The sequence below is a fragment of the Papaver somniferum genome, chromosome 4, assembly GCF_003573695.1.
Source record: "Papaver somniferum cultivar HN1 chromosome 4, ASM357369v1, whole genome shotgun sequence".
NCBI lineage: Eukaryota > Viridiplantae > Streptophyta > Magnoliopsida > Ranunculales > Papaveraceae > Papaver > Papaver somniferum.
This window is the reverse complement of record NC_039361.1, coordinates 31,231,328-31,250,855: the sequence shown is the minus strand read 5'-3', so window position 1 is coordinate 31,250,855 and position 19,528 is coordinate 31,231,328. Positions and strand designations below refer to the sequence as shown.

At 35.2% G+C, this 19,528-nt stretch overlaps 2 protein-coding genes and 1 pseudogene across 6 annotated transcripts; 1 reads left to right on the top strand and 2 right to left on the bottom strand.

The window, feature by feature from the left end:
- The first annotated feature begins 12,115 nt into the window (after positions 1 to 12,115).
- On the top strand, positions 12,116 to 14,367 carry LOC113275067 (agamous-like MADS-box protein AGL62). 5 transcript variants are annotated; one of them, XM_026524503.1, is made up of 3 exons: positions 12,116 to 12,419; positions 13,024 to 13,140; positions 13,393 to 14,367. In XM_026524503.1, the coding sequence occupies exon 3, from the start codon at positions 13,481 to 13,483 to the stop codon at positions 14,231 to 14,233; it is 753 nt and encodes a 250-aa protein (XP_026380288.1). In that variant the 5' UTR covers positions 12,116 to 12,419; positions 13,024 to 13,140; positions 13,393 to 13,480; the 3' UTR covers positions 14,234 to 14,367. The 5 variants fall into 5 exon arrangements, with proteins under 5 accessions (XP_026380288.1, XP_026380289.1, XP_026380285.1 ...); XM_026524504.1 differs by lacking the exon at positions 13,024 to 13,140; XM_026524500.1 differs by having other exon boundaries at positions 13,024 to 14,367.
- A 672-nt stretch (positions 14,368 to 15,039) lies between these two features.
- On the bottom strand, positions 15,040 to 15,610 carry LOC113272277 (annotated as a pseudogene).
- Positions 15,611 to 15,941: 331 nt separating this feature from the next.
- LOC113275066 (cysteine and histidine-rich domain-containing protein RAR1-like) lies at positions 15,942 to 18,927 on the bottom strand. The gene is made up of 6 exons (XM_026524499.1): positions 18,728 to 18,927; positions 18,218 to 18,220; positions 17,511 to 17,593; positions 16,915 to 17,063; positions 16,398 to 16,627; positions 15,942 to 16,286 (listed from the first exon to the last, which is right to left on the bottom strand). The coding sequence occupies exons 1-6, from the start codon at positions 18,824 to 18,826 to the stop codon at positions 16,191 to 16,193; spliced, it is 660 nt and encodes a 219-aa protein (XP_026380284.1). The 5' UTR covers positions 18,827 to 18,927; the 3' UTR covers positions 15,942 to 16,190.
- Positions 18,928 to 19,528: the final 601 nt, after the last annotated feature.

The window sequence follows — 19,528 nt, the reverse complement described above, 5'->3', positions numbered from 1 at the left end:
TTCTTTGTGATTCCACAATAACTTGTGCTACTACCATATAGTTAAGTTAATGTGAGGTGATTGATATTTCTAGGATTTTCTTCGGGAATGTAAGACCGGATTATCAATTGGTTCCTGTTCACCTTGATTTATCAAAAGACGGAACAAAACTTCGTAGGTATTTCTGTAGGAGACAGATTTATCTATTGGAATAAACTTTTCTGTGGGAGTCAGTTTTGTTTATAAAGTCTTCGTTGGGTCGTATCAACTCTTAGTTGTGGGTGAGATCAGCTAAGGGAATCAAGTGCATAGAGTCCCGTTGGGATTCAGAGACGTAAGGAACGCGACTGTACTATAATCAGTGTGAGACTTGGTTAGGACTCAACTACATTCCAGTACAAAGTTAACATGTAGTAGGCTAGTGTCTGTAGCGGCTTAATACAGTGTGGTGTTCAAATTTGGATTAGGTCCTGGGGTTTTTCTGCATTTGCGGTTTCCTCGTTAACAAAACTTCTGGTGACTGTGTTATTTCTTTTCTGCATTATATTTGTTTATATAATTGAAATATCATAGGTTGTGCGTAGTTCAATCAATTAATAAATCCGACCTTTGGTTGTTGATTGAATTTGATTGACACTTGAATATTGGTCTTTGGTACCGTTCAAGTTATTTCTCATATCAATTAGGCTCACAAATCTCTATCTGTTTGATTGCAGATTGTATTGAGAAATTGAGATATAACTCTTTGATATATTTACTTGTTCGAGTCTGACTGTCTTGTTGATTCTCTTAGAATTATATTGGAGTTAGTCCATACATATTGCCGAACTAAATATTGGGTGTGGTTGTTAGACCCCCGATTTTTTAATTGGTATCAGAGCAGGAAAACACAATAAACCTGATAAGTTTGTGTGTGTTTGATCTTAAGGATTGTTCCTATGGGAAATATCTTTGGGAAACTTGTTCTGCGCATCTGTAACGCACACCAGAAATCCTCAAAGATTGTTCAGAGATTTTTTTTTTAAGACCTCTGGTCTCTCTAAATAATCTCTCATCATCTAAGACACTATAAATCTTAGATGATGGAAAACAATCTAAAGGAAAAATTAAAGATTCCATTAAAAAGGTTCGTTGCAGGAAACGTGTGAACAAAAGCTCAAGGATATGGAACCTCTCTGGATTTCTTATCAATCTTTTTGAGGAATTCTATCGTGATGGATCAATTGAAAAAGATCCATTTATGGCTTTTGAAAACGTTTTTAAATCTCTGGAACGACTAATTTTGATTAAAGAAAAGGTTTGTACTGGTAAAAATTTCGATTTTGTCATTCGTGACGTACATTCGGGTCTTGGCAACAACTTGGTCAAAATCGATAAAAAGATTTTTACTGGTGGTGTTGCAAGTTCCAGTTGTCGGAAAAATCCTTCCTCTAATCATAAGAAAAAGGAGTCAAATTAACCCTGAGTATCATCATTAGTATGAGTATACTTCTGGTACATTTCACAAATATCAACCAGAGAAGGTGCATGAGGGTGCCTCTTCCCATCTAGCCTCTTGGTAATAAGATTGGCTCCACCCCATTTGTAGATAACTTGAAATGGGGTAAGTAACGGTCTAATTAGTTTTGTGTCTTTGTATTATGGGTTAGTTTTATTTTTGAAATTTATTTTTCCTTGAAGAAAAACTCTTTTAATAGATTTTTTTTGTCCACATGAGGTTAAATGATGTTATGTAGTTTTATACTACTTTATTCATAACACTTTTAAATTCTCCTCAGTGTGCGAACCTCATTGCTCAGGATTTGGAATTGGAGTCCTATTCCCTTTGAGTTACCCAACCAGTAAGGGTCCAAGTCCACTATCGGGTTTTTAAGGGTTTCGGTACACGTACCCTTCTTCTTCATCTCTTTGTACGCGTTTGTGAACAAGGGCGTTTCCAGGGTTCACGGGTTTACTCCATTAAATCTCATTATGGAGGTCAAAAAGGGACAAAGTCTTGTCATCATCTTCAAGGACCATATCAAGTAATATTTTATCCTTCTTATTACTCTCAATTTTAGGGTTCATGGGATAATCAATAATTATGATAAGAATTCTAAGAAGATGTCAAAAAATCATATTTCTCCCTCTCTTATGAGTATGAACATACCAAGTAACCAAGATTCTATTAGAATTAGATTCATCAATGATTCTAATAGTAAGACCTTTGAAAAGATTTCTTCTAGTGGTTTCATTCTAGAAAAGAAATTGGTAGAGGAAAGTGGTCATAAAGAAGATTTGGTATGTTTTGAGAAATATAAATTTGGTAACATCTTTAATGGTCTTGCTGAAGGTTTTAACACTCTCACAACAATCTTTTATGGTAACATCCATGATGTTAATCTTGATGACTTAGAATTCAAGACTATGATAAATAGAAAAAGGATTCTTGTTGGTAGAGAGTTGATTTCAAAGATTACCAAAATTCCTTTGGGTAACCTTCGCTTTCCTAGGCCAAGAGGAGAAAGGCCATCATGTGAAACCATTTCTAATGGTCTTTGTCGCAAGAATGTTGATTGGTTTGAAGGGAAATTTCTTACCCATGATCTTAGTCTTGCTTTGATGATTTTCAGAAAACTTGGCATTTCTAATCTTTGTCCCTCCACAATTGAGAAATCTCGGTGGAATCGTGAATTTGCGGAGTTAGTCTATTTTCTTGAATCGGGTGCTCAAGGTCTTGATATTTGTGGATTTATCATTCTTCAAATGGTCTCGATGACGTCCTCCAACAAGAAGTTAGGCTTTCCATGCTTAATTGAGCAAATATGTCGTGCCCATTACATTGCTCCTATTGGAAGCTCTATTGGAACTCCCAAACTTGTTCGGCCTTGTACCTTCAAACGTATGAATATGAATGCTTGCAAGAGACAAATATGTGATTCCCTTAACGGTTCTTGTGATCCTACCACCTTGGGTATTCTTCATCAAATTCGCAAGGGTGTTCGTAAGATCAATTCCAAGGTAAAATGTGTGCAAGAACAATTATGTGTGATTGCTACAAAGTTTCCCGAAATCAAGGAAGAAATGGAAAAGGTCCAATCCTCTTGTATGGAGTTCGATGATGAGGATGATTATTGATTTCTCGAACTCTTATTTTTCATTATGTCTAGGAAACTTCTTATGACAATTTATTCCTGTGTTTTAAAAAGGTTAACTAGGGTTTGGAATAACAATATTGTGATTACACATACCTATTGCCAACGATTTTCATCTTGCAATGTTTTAGATTTATTTATTTAAATTCTAAGTTATTTGGAAGATGATTTTGCAGTATTAATCTTTTTGGTTTTATATATTGCAAAAATATTATGGGATATGTGTGTTTACATCCGTGAACTATGATTATCTCATATGTCAAAAGTTAAGTCTAACTTTTGAATATTCCGCTGTATTGAACTTTCCTTGAACCACTTCTATGTGAAACTACTGTATGGCTCCGTAAGTTTTCTCATGTTGCGCGTTTTCTATTAAATCAATCATTAAGGTCTCTTGTGGTTAATTTATTCGAGTTTTCTGGATACAAATTCATGTTTCATGTGATTTGTTAATGTCCAAATAAATCCTTCTTTTCTTGTAAAAGTAAGGTCGCTCTTGTTGTTCTTTAGTGAATGACATTTTATGGGGGAGAGTTCTTAATTGAACTTGTGCTTAATTTCCAAATCTTTGTGGGGAGTGCGGCCGTGGAATATTGAAGGAGTTATATTGTATCTTTATAAACTCCTTGATGAATACACTAAGTTTCGACTATGTGAAATCGTTAAAACCAAGTTGATATGTTCTCTTTTAGTCATGAATAATCTTTTTGAGAATTTCATTATGATCCCGCTAGTTTTCGTACCTTTGCGAATTTATATTGACAAAAAGGGGGAGAATTATTTTGTAGTTAACACTACATACATATGGTTTACAGATCATTATGTAAGGGGAGTGGTTTTCATTGTGCGATGAAGTATTGACTAAGGGGGAGTGATACATATGACCGTAGTATTATTGTCAAAGTTGTGATACAAATGAACTTTGATGTTGTGTAATAATACTATGACACTGTATAACAATAATTTAGAACACCTGTTTTCTTATTGTTATTGCTACGGATCTTCAACAACAATGATGTTGAGTTAAACACGTTCAGAATCACTGGAGTACTTGGAGTAACGAATAATTCAAGGAATGTTGAAGAACCAAGTAAATCAAACATGTTGGATGAGAAGCTACAAAGTTTATTTATTTTGTAATCCATATGTATTGGTAGTTTTGTCACTAAAATTGACAAAGGGGGAGATTGTTAGAGCATTGCTCGGTCGAACTCGCAAGGCGTTGCTATCTCAAGCTTGTTTATCAAGTTTAGGTAATCAAAACTATAAGTCTTGATTTCTAGTCTAAGTATAGCTATGTCTCGTATTAGGATATAATGTGTAGTTGAGCTTTAGACTTCATGGCATTCATCGATTGAAGACGAAGATCTACTGAGGAGAGCTTGGAGGAACTTCATCAACACAAGGTATATGGAGACTAAAACTTATCTATCACTCAGAAGTATATTCTATTCTATCTCCAATTGATACTAAGTCGTATAGCTACATAGACTTTTACATTATACACATTTAATATTTCTAGCTGAGTTTAACTCGCTTATATCTTTCTAGAAATATGTGTTGGAAGTTTTTTGCTTTAGCTAAGTTCATCATTATTCTTGACGAGTTTAGTTGGAAAACAAAATTATTTGTTGGAAACTAAATAATGAGTCAAAAGATGATCATGTGAAAATTTCCTTGAAACATCTTACATGATTTGTGTGAGACAGTCATTTGATGTAGACTTAGAATGTTTCATATTGATCATTCGATCACTTGAAAATTACTTATAAGCTAATAGTTTGTGTGAGACAGCCATTGTCGTCTTCTAAGGATGTTTCAATGAATGAAATGGGAGTTTAGAACAATTAACCATTATCTGGATATATCATATTATGCATACTAGTATGCAAACTGTTGTAGTATGATTCAGGTCTGGGAACCAAGTTTGCGTACCAGTATACGAACGGTTTTAACTGTTAAGGTCTGGGAACCAAGTCTGCTTACCAGTATGCGAACGATTTCACCTGAGTTAGGCCCGGAATGAAAGTATGCATACCGGTTTGCGAACTGTCAGACATGACCAAAGTCCGGAAACTTAAGTTTGCGTACCCGTTTGCAAACTGAGTTAGTTTAAGTTCTAAAATCGGTTAAGTATGATTCCATACTCATGAACAAATACATCTATAAATTAAGGAATGCAATCTTTGCAAGCCATGGCTAAATGTTCATGAATTAATTCTCTTGAATCAAAGCCGATTTTGTTTCAATTGTGTCTTGTATACTTCTATGAGAATATAAACAATTGAACAACTCTATGAGTAATACAATTAGATTCATTTGATTATCATTTGATCTAAATGTGTGTTAGATGAATGTGGTTAATACAAAAGTGTTCATATGGCTAACTTCGGTTAACTATTGTTGAGCCAACTCAATATACACGTTTAGGTACAGTTACCCATATCTAAATGAAGGTATATTTCGTTTGTGTGTAACAAGCTAAGACCATATAACGGTGGAGAGATATTTATTTGGTTTTAAGAAAACTTAGCTTGAATCTTCTGTGTGATACTAGTTGCAACTAGAGTCGATTCTCCTTTAACCTAGGTTTTTCCTAAAACCATTATAGGTTAACGACTTAAAGACTTCATTGGGATTCTGAAGCCAAACCCAACTATTTTCTCTGTAGTTGCATGTTCTGATCTTACTTGTTCTATCATATTGCGTATTATCTTCTCTAAGATTGGCTCGAGATTTATCTCCGATAGGTAAGATATAAAAATTAATCACAAAGCTCTTCGTCTCATTCTTTGTGATTCCACAATAACTTGTGCTACTACCATATAGTTAAGTTATTGTGAGGTGATTGATATTTCTAGGCTTTTCTTCGGGAATATAAGACCGGATTATCAATTGGTTCCTGTTCACCTTGATTTAGCAAAAGATGGAACAAAACTTCATAGGTATTTCTGTGCGAGAAAAATTTATCTATCAGAATAAACTTTTTTGTGGGAGACAATTTTGTTTATAAAGTCTTCGACTTTGGGTCGTAGCAAATCTTAGTTGTGGGTGAGATCATTTAAGGGAATCAAGTGCCTAGAGTCCTGCTGGGATTCAGAGACGTAAGGAACGCGACTGTACCTTAATCGGTGTGAGACTTGGTTAGGGCTCAACTACATTCCAGTACGATGTTAACTTGTAGTAGGCTAGTGTCTGTAGTGGCTTAATACAGTGTGGTGTTCAAATCTGGACTAGGTCCCGGGGTTTTTCTGCATTTGCGGTTTCCTCGTTAACAAAACTTCTGGTGTCTGTGTTATTTCTTTTCCGCATTATATTTGTTTATATAATTGAAATATCATAGGTTGTGCGTAGTTCAATCAATTAGTAAATCCGACCTTTGGTTGTTGATTGACACTTGAACATTGGTCTTTGGTACCGTTCAAATTATTTCTCATATCAATCAGGCTCACAGATCTCTATATGTTCGATTGCAGATTTTATTGAGAATTTGAGATATAACTCTTTGATATATTTCCTTGATTGAGTTTGATTGTCTAGTTCACTAATAAGTAACTAAGTTAATTCTGATCTTAGTCTGACTTATCAATTCAAAGGGAAAATTCCTTCGGGAAATTGTTTCCTTGATAAAACGCTAAAACAAATTACTTAGGTAGTTTTAGATTTAGTGTTTCTTATCTAAAATTATATGATATACCTTTGTGCTTAACTCTTATAGATTGTATGAGTTCTTATGAACTTGTAAGGTCCTTTCAGTTTGCTTATGTATTTTTTTTTGTTTTTTTTGTCATTTTTGTGACAAAAAGGGTAGAAATATATGGAAGATGCTGTGACTTATAATCACTGAAAAGGATATATGTGCTAAAATGTATATATCTGACGGAGACTAAGGGGGAGAACATTTCATCGTGCTGTGTAATATTACATACTACAAAAAGGGAATAAAAAATATGTTTGGACTGAATATTACCTAGCTTTCCTTTAGGGGGAGTAAAGATTTTGTCATTCAAATGTTTCAACAATGACACTATTTTTAAATATGTGAAGGTTATTGTGACGTTGAAACTTGGAATTAAGCGTATGAAGAATGAGATAAGAGACGGTTATGTAATGTAATACCTTTATCTTTTAATGAGCTCCACATATAATAGAGTTTTGTCACTAAAATTCACAAAGGGGGAGATTGTTAGAGCATTGCTCCGTTGAAACCACCAAGCATTAGTATGTCAAGGTTGGTTGCTATATTTTAGTATCAAAAGAGTCAGCTTCGTTAGGTTAGACTAAGAAGTCTAGAAATGTTGATACATACAAGTATTACTCTGAAGACCTGGAAATTATAAAGACGTATCGACATCAATGGAGACGTCATCCTTCAACTTGAGATCAGTAATAAGAGACTTGACTTGTTTCCATTTCTATCCACGTTACTTTCAAGTCATTTAGATTGAAAATATAACATGCGAAGTTATATATATGAAACTCTAGTATTAGAGATTCGATCATCTTATTGTGATCAAAGTGTCAAGGGAAGAATATACAAGTTGTTTCACAATTTTGTATATATTGAATTACGAAGTATAACGCCTATCTTATGAACTTCATAATTGCGACGTATACACTATCTTTGTAACTTGTTACTAGATTGTGTAATGAACTTAGGATTGATTTCATTCCTAGAAAAATACGTTTGATTACAAGAGTTCAAGGAAGTAGACATGCGAAACTTGTTTCGTAGTTGAAAGAAATCAATGGTTTGGTGGTCCGGTTCTTATTGGGGATCTATAACAAGACTAATCCCTATACATTGGGGATCTCTAACATAGCCGATCCTTTTACTTGAGATCAGTAATACAAGACTTATCTTGTTTCCATTTCTATCTACGTTACTTTCAAGTCATTTAGATTGAAAACATAACATGCGAAGTTATATATATGAAACTCTAGTATCAGAGATTTGATCATCTATTGTGATCAAAGTGTGAAGGGAATAATATACAAGTTGTTTCACAACATTGTATATACTGAATTACGAAGTATAACGCCTATCTTTTAAACTTTATAATTACGACATAAAAACTATCTTTGTAACTTGTTACTAAATTGTGTAATGAACTTAGGATTGATTTCATGCCTAGAAAAATACGTTTGATTACAAGAGTTCAAGGAAGTAGACATACGAAACTTGTTTCGTAGTTGAAAGAAATCAATGGTTTGGTGGTCCGGTTCCTATTGGGGATATATAACAAGACTGATTACTATACATTGGGGATCTCTAACATGGCCGATACTTATTATGGATCTCTAGTAGAACCGATCCCTACCTATTGGGGATCTCTAGTAGAACCGATCCCAATGGAAAAACTGATTTCCGATCTCACATACACTTTAGGGTTTGTGTGATTTTGGTAGTTGAGTTCGCAAAATAGGAAAGTTAAAGATGTCGACATTGTGAGTAATTTGAACATGTGTACAAATATTATATTTTATTGTTCAAAGGTATTCCTTTATACTCAAGGTGAGATCCCAAACCAAAATGTTTGAGACTATTTTTTGTTAATATTTTCAAGCACAGTTTTTCCAGCAAGCAAAACATATCTCTAGAAGATGTATTAATTAGTTAAGTATCTTGTATGCTAGATAATATTGAGTTGTAATCCAAGAGGGATTTTGGTATGACAGTTGGACATTATTTGGAATTAGACAAAACCGAAAATAGGTGTTTATTGCATATCTTGAGAATATTTTCGATTTTGGAAATTCCTTGGTGTCCAAACTACCTTGGTATATAAATGGTGAAGTTTATTGTTCTTACAAACTTATCTTGATGCAGGCCGACAACTTCACTAATTCTGTAGTCGTTGTTGTAGCCGACTAATAGTATTACTTGTAATGCAATATTGGAGAAGAGAGTAACCTAATTAGGTGAAATATCTATGTCTGCTAGTTTAAAGACTTCTTTGGGATCAAGAAGTGTATAGATAGTACCGTCGGCAGGAAACTAGAATTTGTATTGTTATTTTAGTTTTCGATTATTAATTTGACCGACTAACGATGGTTGAACCTTGAATCCACCTAGTTTGTTTATTCTGAGAACCTTATCTTCTGATATAAGGTCACTCGAATTAGATCAAGGATCGACATAGATCAGATATGTTTTACATCTGACGATAGTCTAGTGATCCTCCGTTGTTAACATACTCCGTTATGTGCGTGATCGATTATAAGGGAATCAAGGTTGTTTGTGCAGGTACTTTGAAGACATTGAAGATTTGAAGACAAAAAGATTTCTTATTGGTTTTCGTATCTTTGTGATTTAACTTCGTGCACACACTTGATCGCCTGGGATCTGAATAGATCTTATTTACTATGATATACATCTTATTGCTAGTAGTAGTAGATCGACAATCTATCATTTGGTGGTACTCTTCATTATCAAAATCTGATAGTTTGTGTACCTAGATCTGGTTATCTTGATAATCTAGATCTTGGTAGATCTTAGCCAACAAAGGAGTTTATTAGATTAAACGGAAGAGCCTTTGTTGAACTCGACAATAAAATCTCTGATTTACTTCTTGAGATTGGAATATTGGTTACCGAACAGATTAGTCCTTTACTGTTTCGGAAAACGATCCAAATGAGTTGAGCGCTTGAAGTCTTCACATCGGCCGATGCAACTTAAGATACTGGACTCTATCTTAAAACGCGTGTGCGCTGGCCAGATTGGTTATAAACGCAGGGATACTGAGAAAACTATGTAACTAGGGGTAGTTTACTTTGTCTCAACTATACGAAGTTGGTAGTAGTCTTTGTATAGCGGCTTAATTCCCAGAGTATTCAAAATTGGACTAGGTCCCGGGGTTTTTCTGCATTTGCGGTTTTTCGTTAACAAAATCTTGTTGTGTTTTTATTTTTACTTTCCGCAATTATAATTATTGTTTTAGTTATAATTAAAAGTAAATACATTGTACATTGATACAAACACTTGGATTGATCCCTATAGTTAGGTTCAGTTTCGATACCTAATTTATATACCAAGTGTATACCTTGTTGTTGTCATCTTCTTGACAGTCCCTGTCTATATTTGATCACACAATGGTATCAAACTTATAGGTTGATATCGAAAAGATTGTGGTGTACTTGATACCCTCGTCATTTAACTTGTTTAATCATGAAAGTAAGTAATAAATAAATGGAGATAGAGTGTCTCCTTGTCGAACTCTTTTGCAATTAATAAATATACCAAAAGCACTACCACACAACATTTGACGCAACTTCTCTACTGACCACCAGAACCTATCATCTCCAAAATCTCATCTAAAATATCCAGTTGAGTTGAGAATATCTTTTTCCAAATCAACCATATAAAGAAGACCAGGCTTACGACTTCTTAATCAAGAGTTATCAATTCATTAACCACCAAGACCACATCTAAAATCTGTTTATTTTAATAAAAGCCAACTGCTGAAAAGATATAATAGTTGGTAAAACAGTTTTGAACCTTTCAGCAAGCAATTTTGACACAATTTTGTAAGCACCATGAACCTAGGCCTCAAGTATTTTATTTCTTCAATCGTCTCCCTCTTTGGAATCAACGAAATAAAAGTATTCTTCAATCTTTACACCAAATAGCTTCTATTCTGTTAATCTTTAACCATATCAAGAAAAAAATATGATTATATCCCAAAATAAAAGATGGAAACTAACCGGAAAGTGTTAGAGCATCGCTCGGTCGAACTTACAGGTTTTGCTATCTCAAGCTTGTTGTCAATGTTAGATGTACAAAACTATATCTTGATTTCAAGTCCACTATAGTCAAGTCTCGGACTAGGATTATGGTACGATAATTGAGTATCAGACATCACTGAATAACCCTCGAACATTAAAACTGAAGAACAAACAAAGACATTTTCCAGAACTTCATCAACAAAGAGGTAAGTGAAGACTGATTTATCCTATTTACTCACGAGATTTACCATTATATCTTATGAGACTATGTCGTATGAATTTAGTGCAAAGAGAAAATTTCGAGTTCAAGCTTTTCTGGGTTAACCTCTTGAAATATGATTTTGATTGTATGTTCGGTTGTTACATTACCAATCGTTAATGTTTTTGTATGTTGTTTTTAGCTTTTACGGTTAGGAATTAAAAACATTTAACCGTAAGTGAATCTGCAACCATAATCTTCTTTTCTACGATTTCAACCAATTTAAAAAAAAAAAATTAAAAAAAATGGATTTGTCAAATCTAAAATGATTTGGTTAAAAAGAGAAAAAGGAAAAGAACGTGTACTCTGGCAACCATAATTGAGGTTCGTCGAAGACGATAAAATGGTTTTCAATTGAAAACAAAAACAACTAAGAAGAGGAAGAGGAGAAGAAGAAGCAAAATACAATTCTTTTTCTTTTGATACGCGAAAGCCGGACCCGGGCCCCTACCCGAACCTAGCCAGTTGGACTGGCCCCACTGTCAGACCCAACACCGCTCAACCCACTATACAACTAATCTACCACAAATCTTTACAACGGCGGGGATTGAACCCCTGACTTCCTCCTTATTGAAGTTGATGGGATACCACTGAGCTATGCTCTTGGACCCAGAAGAAGCAAAGTACAATTAAGTTTTGGTTATTGGGTTTTTAAAGATGGATGGGCAATTTAGACTTTCCAAATGCCTTTAGGACATCCCCTAACTAACTAGATAGTGGGATCATGGGATAAGCCCATCTAATGTTTCCATAAGCCCGTACAAAAAGGATCCAACTTGGCGGGGAGAATTATCGGGTTATTTTGTTTTTGGTATTCAGATTTTGTCCAGTTTTTGAGTTTGGTCTAACATTTGTCCAGCTTGGTGTTTGGTATCTGGATTTGACGTTGACTTACATTGATTAGGTTAAATTTAATTTTAATTAGCTGACCCAAATAATTTCAAGTCATTTTTCTCAACCGCTGATCTTATACACGTGGTCGGCAGCTATTATTTCACAATATTGACCAAAAGAACACTTCTTCCTCCCGGAAACAACCACCATCTTCGTCCTCTTTTTCCCTTCCTGATCAGCCACCGAAACAACCAGCACCATTCTTCTTCTTCCCCCTTAAAGAAAACTTAATAATTTTATTCAACTCACTTAACATTTCTTCTTTGTCTCTATGTTTCGTCCTATGAATTAGCTTGAATCAGTAAAAGAATTTCCGTTTCATGTATCAATAATTCTTTGAAAACCCATTTAATATTTCACCGAACCATTAGCTTTGATTGTACCGAAGAAGAGGAGAAAGATGATTCAAACACCAGGAAGAAAATAAGGTAATGATTATGTTGTTGAGACCTTTAAATCTCATGAGATTTTATGGATTTGGGGGTTAAGGTAATTGAGGTTTTCAGTGGAAACAATTTCTTGTTCTGAGTAATTCTTTTTTTATTTTGTTATATTGATGAATCAATGCCCTAAATTGAACTGAATGTGTGAAAATTCATATGTTTGTTTGATATGAATGGTGTTCATTAGTAATTTGAAAATATTGTATATGTGGATTTCAGTTTTGTTTAATTGATGATGATTTCTTATCAAATCGATAAATGGATACTCATCGTTAATGTATAATTATAGTTTTATGAATTCAAATTTATCAATTGAGCCTTTAGGATTTGAGTTGAAATTAGGGTTCATCATCAATTGGGGATTTTGGTAATAACGTGTTTGAAGTCAAAAGAAGGATTGATTTGTTATGTGAAGATGATGAAATCATCTCTGGATTGATTGAGGATGAACATGAAAGATACAAGCTTCGGTCATGAGCGTCGGTTAAGTAAAATATGAAGATGAACACAGAAAGATGAACTCAGGGAAGGGTATTATTGTAAACTCATTTATAACTTTTTTTTTTCTTTTTTTGTATTTTCCTAACAGAAGTCAATATATAACCAAATCAACATAGGTCAACGTCAAAAACAAGTACCAAACACAAATAAACGCAATGGTTCGCCACTCCGACAACCCAGAGATGTATCAGGAGGAGGTCCGCAGGTATGAGCAGGCAAAACTGGGTAGGGTTGTAAATTATGCAACTGCCAAGAGGCTGGCTATTCCTGATGGACCAGCCCCAGCAATTACCACTTCTCCAGTGGACACTTTTGAATCAACTTCTATTCTCAGTTCAACTTCTATTCTCAGTTCTATTAAGGGTTAAAAATTCCCTTTGTTTTTACATTACCGTGTTTTCCTAATTCTAGCAATTCTTAACGGCTATTTTTTGGTTTCCTTTTCTCGGCATATCAGCTTCTATATAAGGTAGCTGCGCCATGTACTACTCCATACTTGTATTTGCTGGTAAACGCTCTGTTCTGTTCTGTTCTGAATTAAGGAGATGATGATGAATCAAGTGATGATGATAGAGATGAAGACACAGAGAAAAGGAGGTGATGGTCGTAAGAGGATTAAGATTGAAAAAATAAAAGACAAATCAAGATTACAAGTTACATTCTCCAAAAGACGAAAGGGTTTGTTCAAGAAGGCGACTGAATTATCTGTTTTAACTGGTGCACAAGTTGCACTGATTGCTTTCTCTCCTGCCGGAAAACCATATGTTTGTGGGAATCCTGATCTCCTAGTCGATCGATTTGTTAATGGTGAACCGTCTGAAGTTCATCAGAAAGATCATGACGATCCCGAACAGAGGAGGTATATGGAAGTTGAGAAAGAATTAGAAGCTGAAAAGAAAAGAGGGGTTTTCTTGGAATCATTGATAAATTGTGATTTGGGGTCTGGTAATGATAAATCTTGGTGGGATACATATGTTGATGGATTGAGTTTGGATGAATTAAAACAGATGAGAAGTGATATGGAACAACTCCAGAAGTGCGTCGCACAGAGATCTAATGACTTAAAGATGAACAGTAACACAGCTTCTTCTTCGTCTTCTTCATACGAAGAAAAGTCACTTGCGTTGATGAAATTACCGGCTGGTAATGATGACATTATTGATGATGATTATCTGAATGAAGAGATGGTGAATGAGTTAGTCTTTGATTTTGATTCTCAAGAGTATGATTTTGGGACTACAACTTCAACTGATCAAGAAATCACCGCCGATATGTTTTCTGATGACTACTGCTACTAGTACTGATTATATTTTGTTTCTAAGGCTCCATTCCATTGTTTTTAAGTTTATGACCAATGTGTAGTGATGGATTTATTTTTGAGGAATTGTATGTGTTCACTTATCTTATTGAATTCAATTAATCCATTTGATTATTCGCCTCTTTGTTGATGGAATTTTCTGATTAAATTCATAACAATCTTTATTTTTATTCATAGTATTTTCGTATGCTGAAATCTGAGGTGTATTGAACTATATTTTAGTCAGATTGATCTTCCGGCAAAATGCTGTTGCTTTTCCGGCAGGTACAGATGACGCGTTTTGTTGCAATTGAGAACATAGCCTAATCAAAGCCCTCCAGAAGGCATTAGCACAATCCTCTATTTATTTGATTGGCACACAGATGTACAGCGACAGATAAGAAATTCAGGGTATCTGTCATGGTATAGGGCGCCTGCTTCACAATTGGGTCTTGATATCATTAGCTATATTCTTGCATCTTCTGCGACGGCAAATAACCCTCTTTCGCCAGTCCCGCACAGTAAAGACCATTTCCCCCCTTCCAACTGTTTTTCATTCAAAATGTATTCCCCATTCTTTAAAATAGAAATAAATTTAGTTTTTCTCCTGAAGATTATGAGACGTTCTTTAAAATGTACAACTGAAATCCAGTTTACATTACCTTGAGCCACTTATTTGCTAATCTCCTAAACCCTGTTGCGAAGTTCTATTACATCAAATTGATGCGATTTCTCATTTGCAAATTCCACGTAGTCTCCGGTTATACGTTTTATCGGTGGCAAAACCTTTAGGATTTGCATAAAAAGTCAGGCAAACACAGAGACTGGCAACTGAATCTGTTCAGACTTGATTTTGCTGAAGGTTCCGACATCCACAACCGGAAATGTTTGGTACTTCTTTTTCATTAGCAGGACACCTTCTTTGGGTCTTGCGTACTTGGTTGTGTCGCCAAATATTACAAGACCGACAAAGAAGAGTAACCTACAGGCGTACTCCTACTAGTCGGATTCCGTATTCCTGACGTTCAAACACCGTTTCTTGGTGGATTCATCAAAAGCTGCAAATTCAACTGCCCGGTTGTACAATGGATTCACCTTGAAACGGGCTGCATAGTTTTCCAAGTAGACGATAAATTGGTCCTTGAACATGTAAGTTGGATAATTGGCAGGAAACGGCATGAAAGGCAACTCTGAGAGGTGTTTGGCTTTATGAAGATGAAGACGATCGTCAGATTTCTTCGCCCACAGTGAAGCTAAACAGTCCTCTCTTTCTAAGACTATGTTTGGTACTGAAAGATGGTTTAAACATAGGGACAGATGTGGCTATTCCTGACGGGCCAGCATCAACAATTATCACTTCTACTTCCGTATTAATCATATCAAGTTGCAGCTTAGCGCTTACATCATGTAACGGAAGTTTGTTAAGTCTGTTGCTTGTCGTAGCATCTTGTGACCTAGTATTTCTTTGAAGTCACATGAATTTCTTCTATTCCACTTTACCACAAGTAGAATTACGCTGAGCGTTTCAGTTATCAAGCTAGACGGAGTAAAGTCCAAAGCTCAAAAGCAACTCATGTCTAGCAGACTTAAGCAGCGCATTTATTCTTCTACTGCACGGCATCTTAAGCTAGACTTGTTCACTCAAAGCCCACTCATTTGTTCAACTCAATTTAAAAGTAATTGTAGTTATCAATTTATTCCTTCTATCGTAGTTTAAAAGTAATTGTCCACATTTCAAATAACCAACCCTTATAATTTTATAACTTTTCTTAGAAACAATTAGAAGATAGTAAGCTCATAAAATACAGTTAGAAACAATTAGACACGACATAGATGGATTATCCTCTCTAAGCGCCAGCAGTAACTGCAAGTCTGCAACTCAACCTATAATTTATCTAAACCAGCAGATAAACTTACAATATCTTCTTGTTCACAAATCATCTATGTGTGACTGCCTGTTATGAAATTGGATCTGAACTGTGCCACCCCTTTGTACATGGAGGTATTTCCATGAACTCGTCGAACTCCTTCACATGAACATCGCAGCATTTCCACTGCAAAATCATGGGTACACAATGTGAGGCATCTGCCAATGCAGCTGAAGTAACCACAAGGTATATGAGAGACAATGAAATTGAAAGGAAAAGAATAAATAGATTTCTTACCCCTCTCATCCTGTCGTGGAAAACGGCAGGACCAGGGTGGTAACTACATGCATCATCACTGTTGTCCTTTTCTTTGAAGGTTCTACCACATCCTTTGTTCCTGCAAGTCTGAGGTTCATTAATGTTGATTATCTTTTTTGCAGGAGGGGGTGTGACTTCCTGAACATCGGTACTGCACTTGGGGAGCACAGGAGAAGTAGGCATAGTTGTGTTTGATTTAGCTTGTGAACCTAATCAAATGAAATACAAGGAAAAAACAATGTTTGAGAGCCAGTTTGGGTTCCGGTATTGGAATATGCGGATCAGAAACGGGAAATTGGCTAATAACAGAGAGAAGGAACTCTTATCAACTAGTGTTGGACCTCAAAGCCCATATTATTGGATGAAATATGGTACTTATTAACCAGAATACCAATTCAAACTATCAGCATAACTACCATATTCTTAACACATGAAAAGCCTTTCATCATTACTGTGGTAAATAAATTAACAAACACTGAATTAGAATTCAGATTACCATGTTCTGAGCAAAAGAAGCCTTGTCGGCATCTTGAACAATCCAGCTTTGATGAGGTAGTGCTTGCTGGAGCAACAAAGGGAACTGGCTTCTTTGGTGCAGCTTTTACAATCACGGGTTTTTCCGTTGTATGCTTACCTGTCTTGCATCTTCATTAATAGAGGAAAATCCTGAGCAGCCTGAATAATCAATTTAACATAATGCTAACTAAAGTTTAAGTAGGCATGCACAGGACTAAGTCGCTTCAGAAGCTCAAATGTAATGGGACTCATGAGAGCCTGGGTGCACACTGGAGAAAGGCACAACCATTGTTTTGTATGGTCATTGTAAGAGGAAGAAAGTCCAGTTAAACTCTATAATGGTGGGGGTATCTAAGGAGACATACATTTATATCTATATTTTCGAAGGAACAACAACAAATCACATATCTCATCATAATTCATAACTATTTGAGAGTTGCAACCATCCACTCCACGTTTGAGATACTTGAATGAAGAGGCGCATCTCATGTGAACAGGCTGTACTATACCAGGTTACACCAAGTGAAATACTAAATTCCAAGTAAAAGCAAATTGTTATCGCCGTATATTCCTTACCCTGGAAGCGCTAAAAATAAGCTGAAATCATGACTCCTTTGCTTGCAGCAGCTCCACTCTTTCGTACCATCGTGAAATATTGGCTACATAACATAATAGCTTTTTAAGATCAAAAAATAAAACATACAAGCAAAATAAAATATTGGCTAGAAAAACTTGCAAACTGATTGAACTTGTTCAAAAGAATTGAATGTATTATAATGTTAACTTACCCCCTTTAGATTGATGCAATAGATTCCGTTGAGGTGACACCAACACATGGGAAAACAAAGTTGAATATCAGTACAACAAACAGAACGGGAAATCATGATAAGAAAGCTCCAAAGTTTCTGTGTGTCCATAATCGGAGCTTGGTAGGGAATTCAATTATACTACAATATGTATTCGAACAGATTCTAAATCAGTTGTGTACCTCCTTAATGCTAGCCAAGAAGCTACTCCATGGAAGTTGAAGAGTATATGGAATAATATTTCAAATCTTAGGGAGAAGTAAGAGTCCTTTCATATATAACACGCATGTGAAGCGAATTATGCAGCGGATTTCATTGCCATTAATACTATGATATCTAGGGAGTTCCAAGTGTTCACTCCAAGCTCGTTTGCGGAGGACTATAAGAAGAAGAATAAAACGAGGAATCATATGTAATGGTCATGTAATTTATTTTCTTTCTCTTTTCTTTTTCATTCTGGTTTGAGGTCTCCTAAACCCCCTCATCTTTGCAAAAAGAGAAAAAAACCCTTCACTACAAGATGCAAAATCAATGAGATAAATTTGGGTACACCCTTTATGTGTAGCAACAATAGTGCTACTCAAAAAAGCAGCATAATCAAACAAACAAACAAACTTGAAAATTCATTCTAAACTGAAACTGATGTAAACAAAAATAAGAAGTTCAATCTTCCCCCTAACATCCAGCTTTACTAACTCATTCATCCCTTACTTAAAATTCCAATTTGTTCACGAAAAAATTTACTGCAAAATCAATGCTATGTAATGTCAATCTTAACTAAAATTGCTCTTTTAGTTTTAAACTTTGGGCCATCCAGTTTCTCATGAAACTACCCTAAAAAGGAAAAAACATCAAAATTATCCTACTGTTTGAATTCCAATTATGGGGCAACGGGTTTAATTAGCTAGGGCAACTAAAAATCACCCAATTTTGAGTCATAACAATAGAAATACAGAGACATGATGATGATAAAAGAAAAATACTTACAGATGCATGATATGTACAAGAATCTTCAGTGTTTTCATCCTCAGTGAACATTGCATCACACCCTATTCTCTGACATCTCACCTTAGATCCCTTCTCCATTCTATCCGTCTCTCTCTCTCTGCTTCTCTACAAAATTCTAGTCTCTTCCTTTTTCTACTTTTTCTGCTTTAAATTTAGGCAACAGTCTTGTGTTTGGGAAAAATAAAGTTATGTACTGTATACCGAGGATTGTTTTTCAACCTTCCAAAAAAAAAAAAAAAAAAAAAAAAAAAAAAAAAAAAAGAAATACTGTTTTTCATGACAGCTATGGGGTCACCAAATTTCAAAAAGGGCTTACCAATCCATGCTTCGTAACCGGGCCATTCATGTAAACAAAGAAAGTGTTTGCTTAATTTTCAAGTTATCTTAACTTGAATTCTATGCAAAAATAGAGAAGCTCTTTCCACTGGGAAATTCAATTCCTGACACTTTGTGTCCTAGTTGATAGGTAGAGTCATTATCTATTGACCCAGGTTTCCTCTGAGAAACATAATTATTTTGCGACTAAAATACTTCGCTTTGGGGATTCGTGAAGTCAGGTATGACAATCTTTACCTTGATAGTTTGTGTATCCTGATCTTGTTTTTCTGTTATCGAGGATCTCGTACTATCTTTCGGGCAAGATAAATAAAAATCGCAAAGTTCTATTTGCCTCGGACTTTGTAATTCCTCAAGATGGATATCTGAAAACTATTTTTTAATTGATAAGTTGAAGATTGTTCTTGAGAGGTGGTAAAAACGGGCTTCTCATCTAAGTGAATG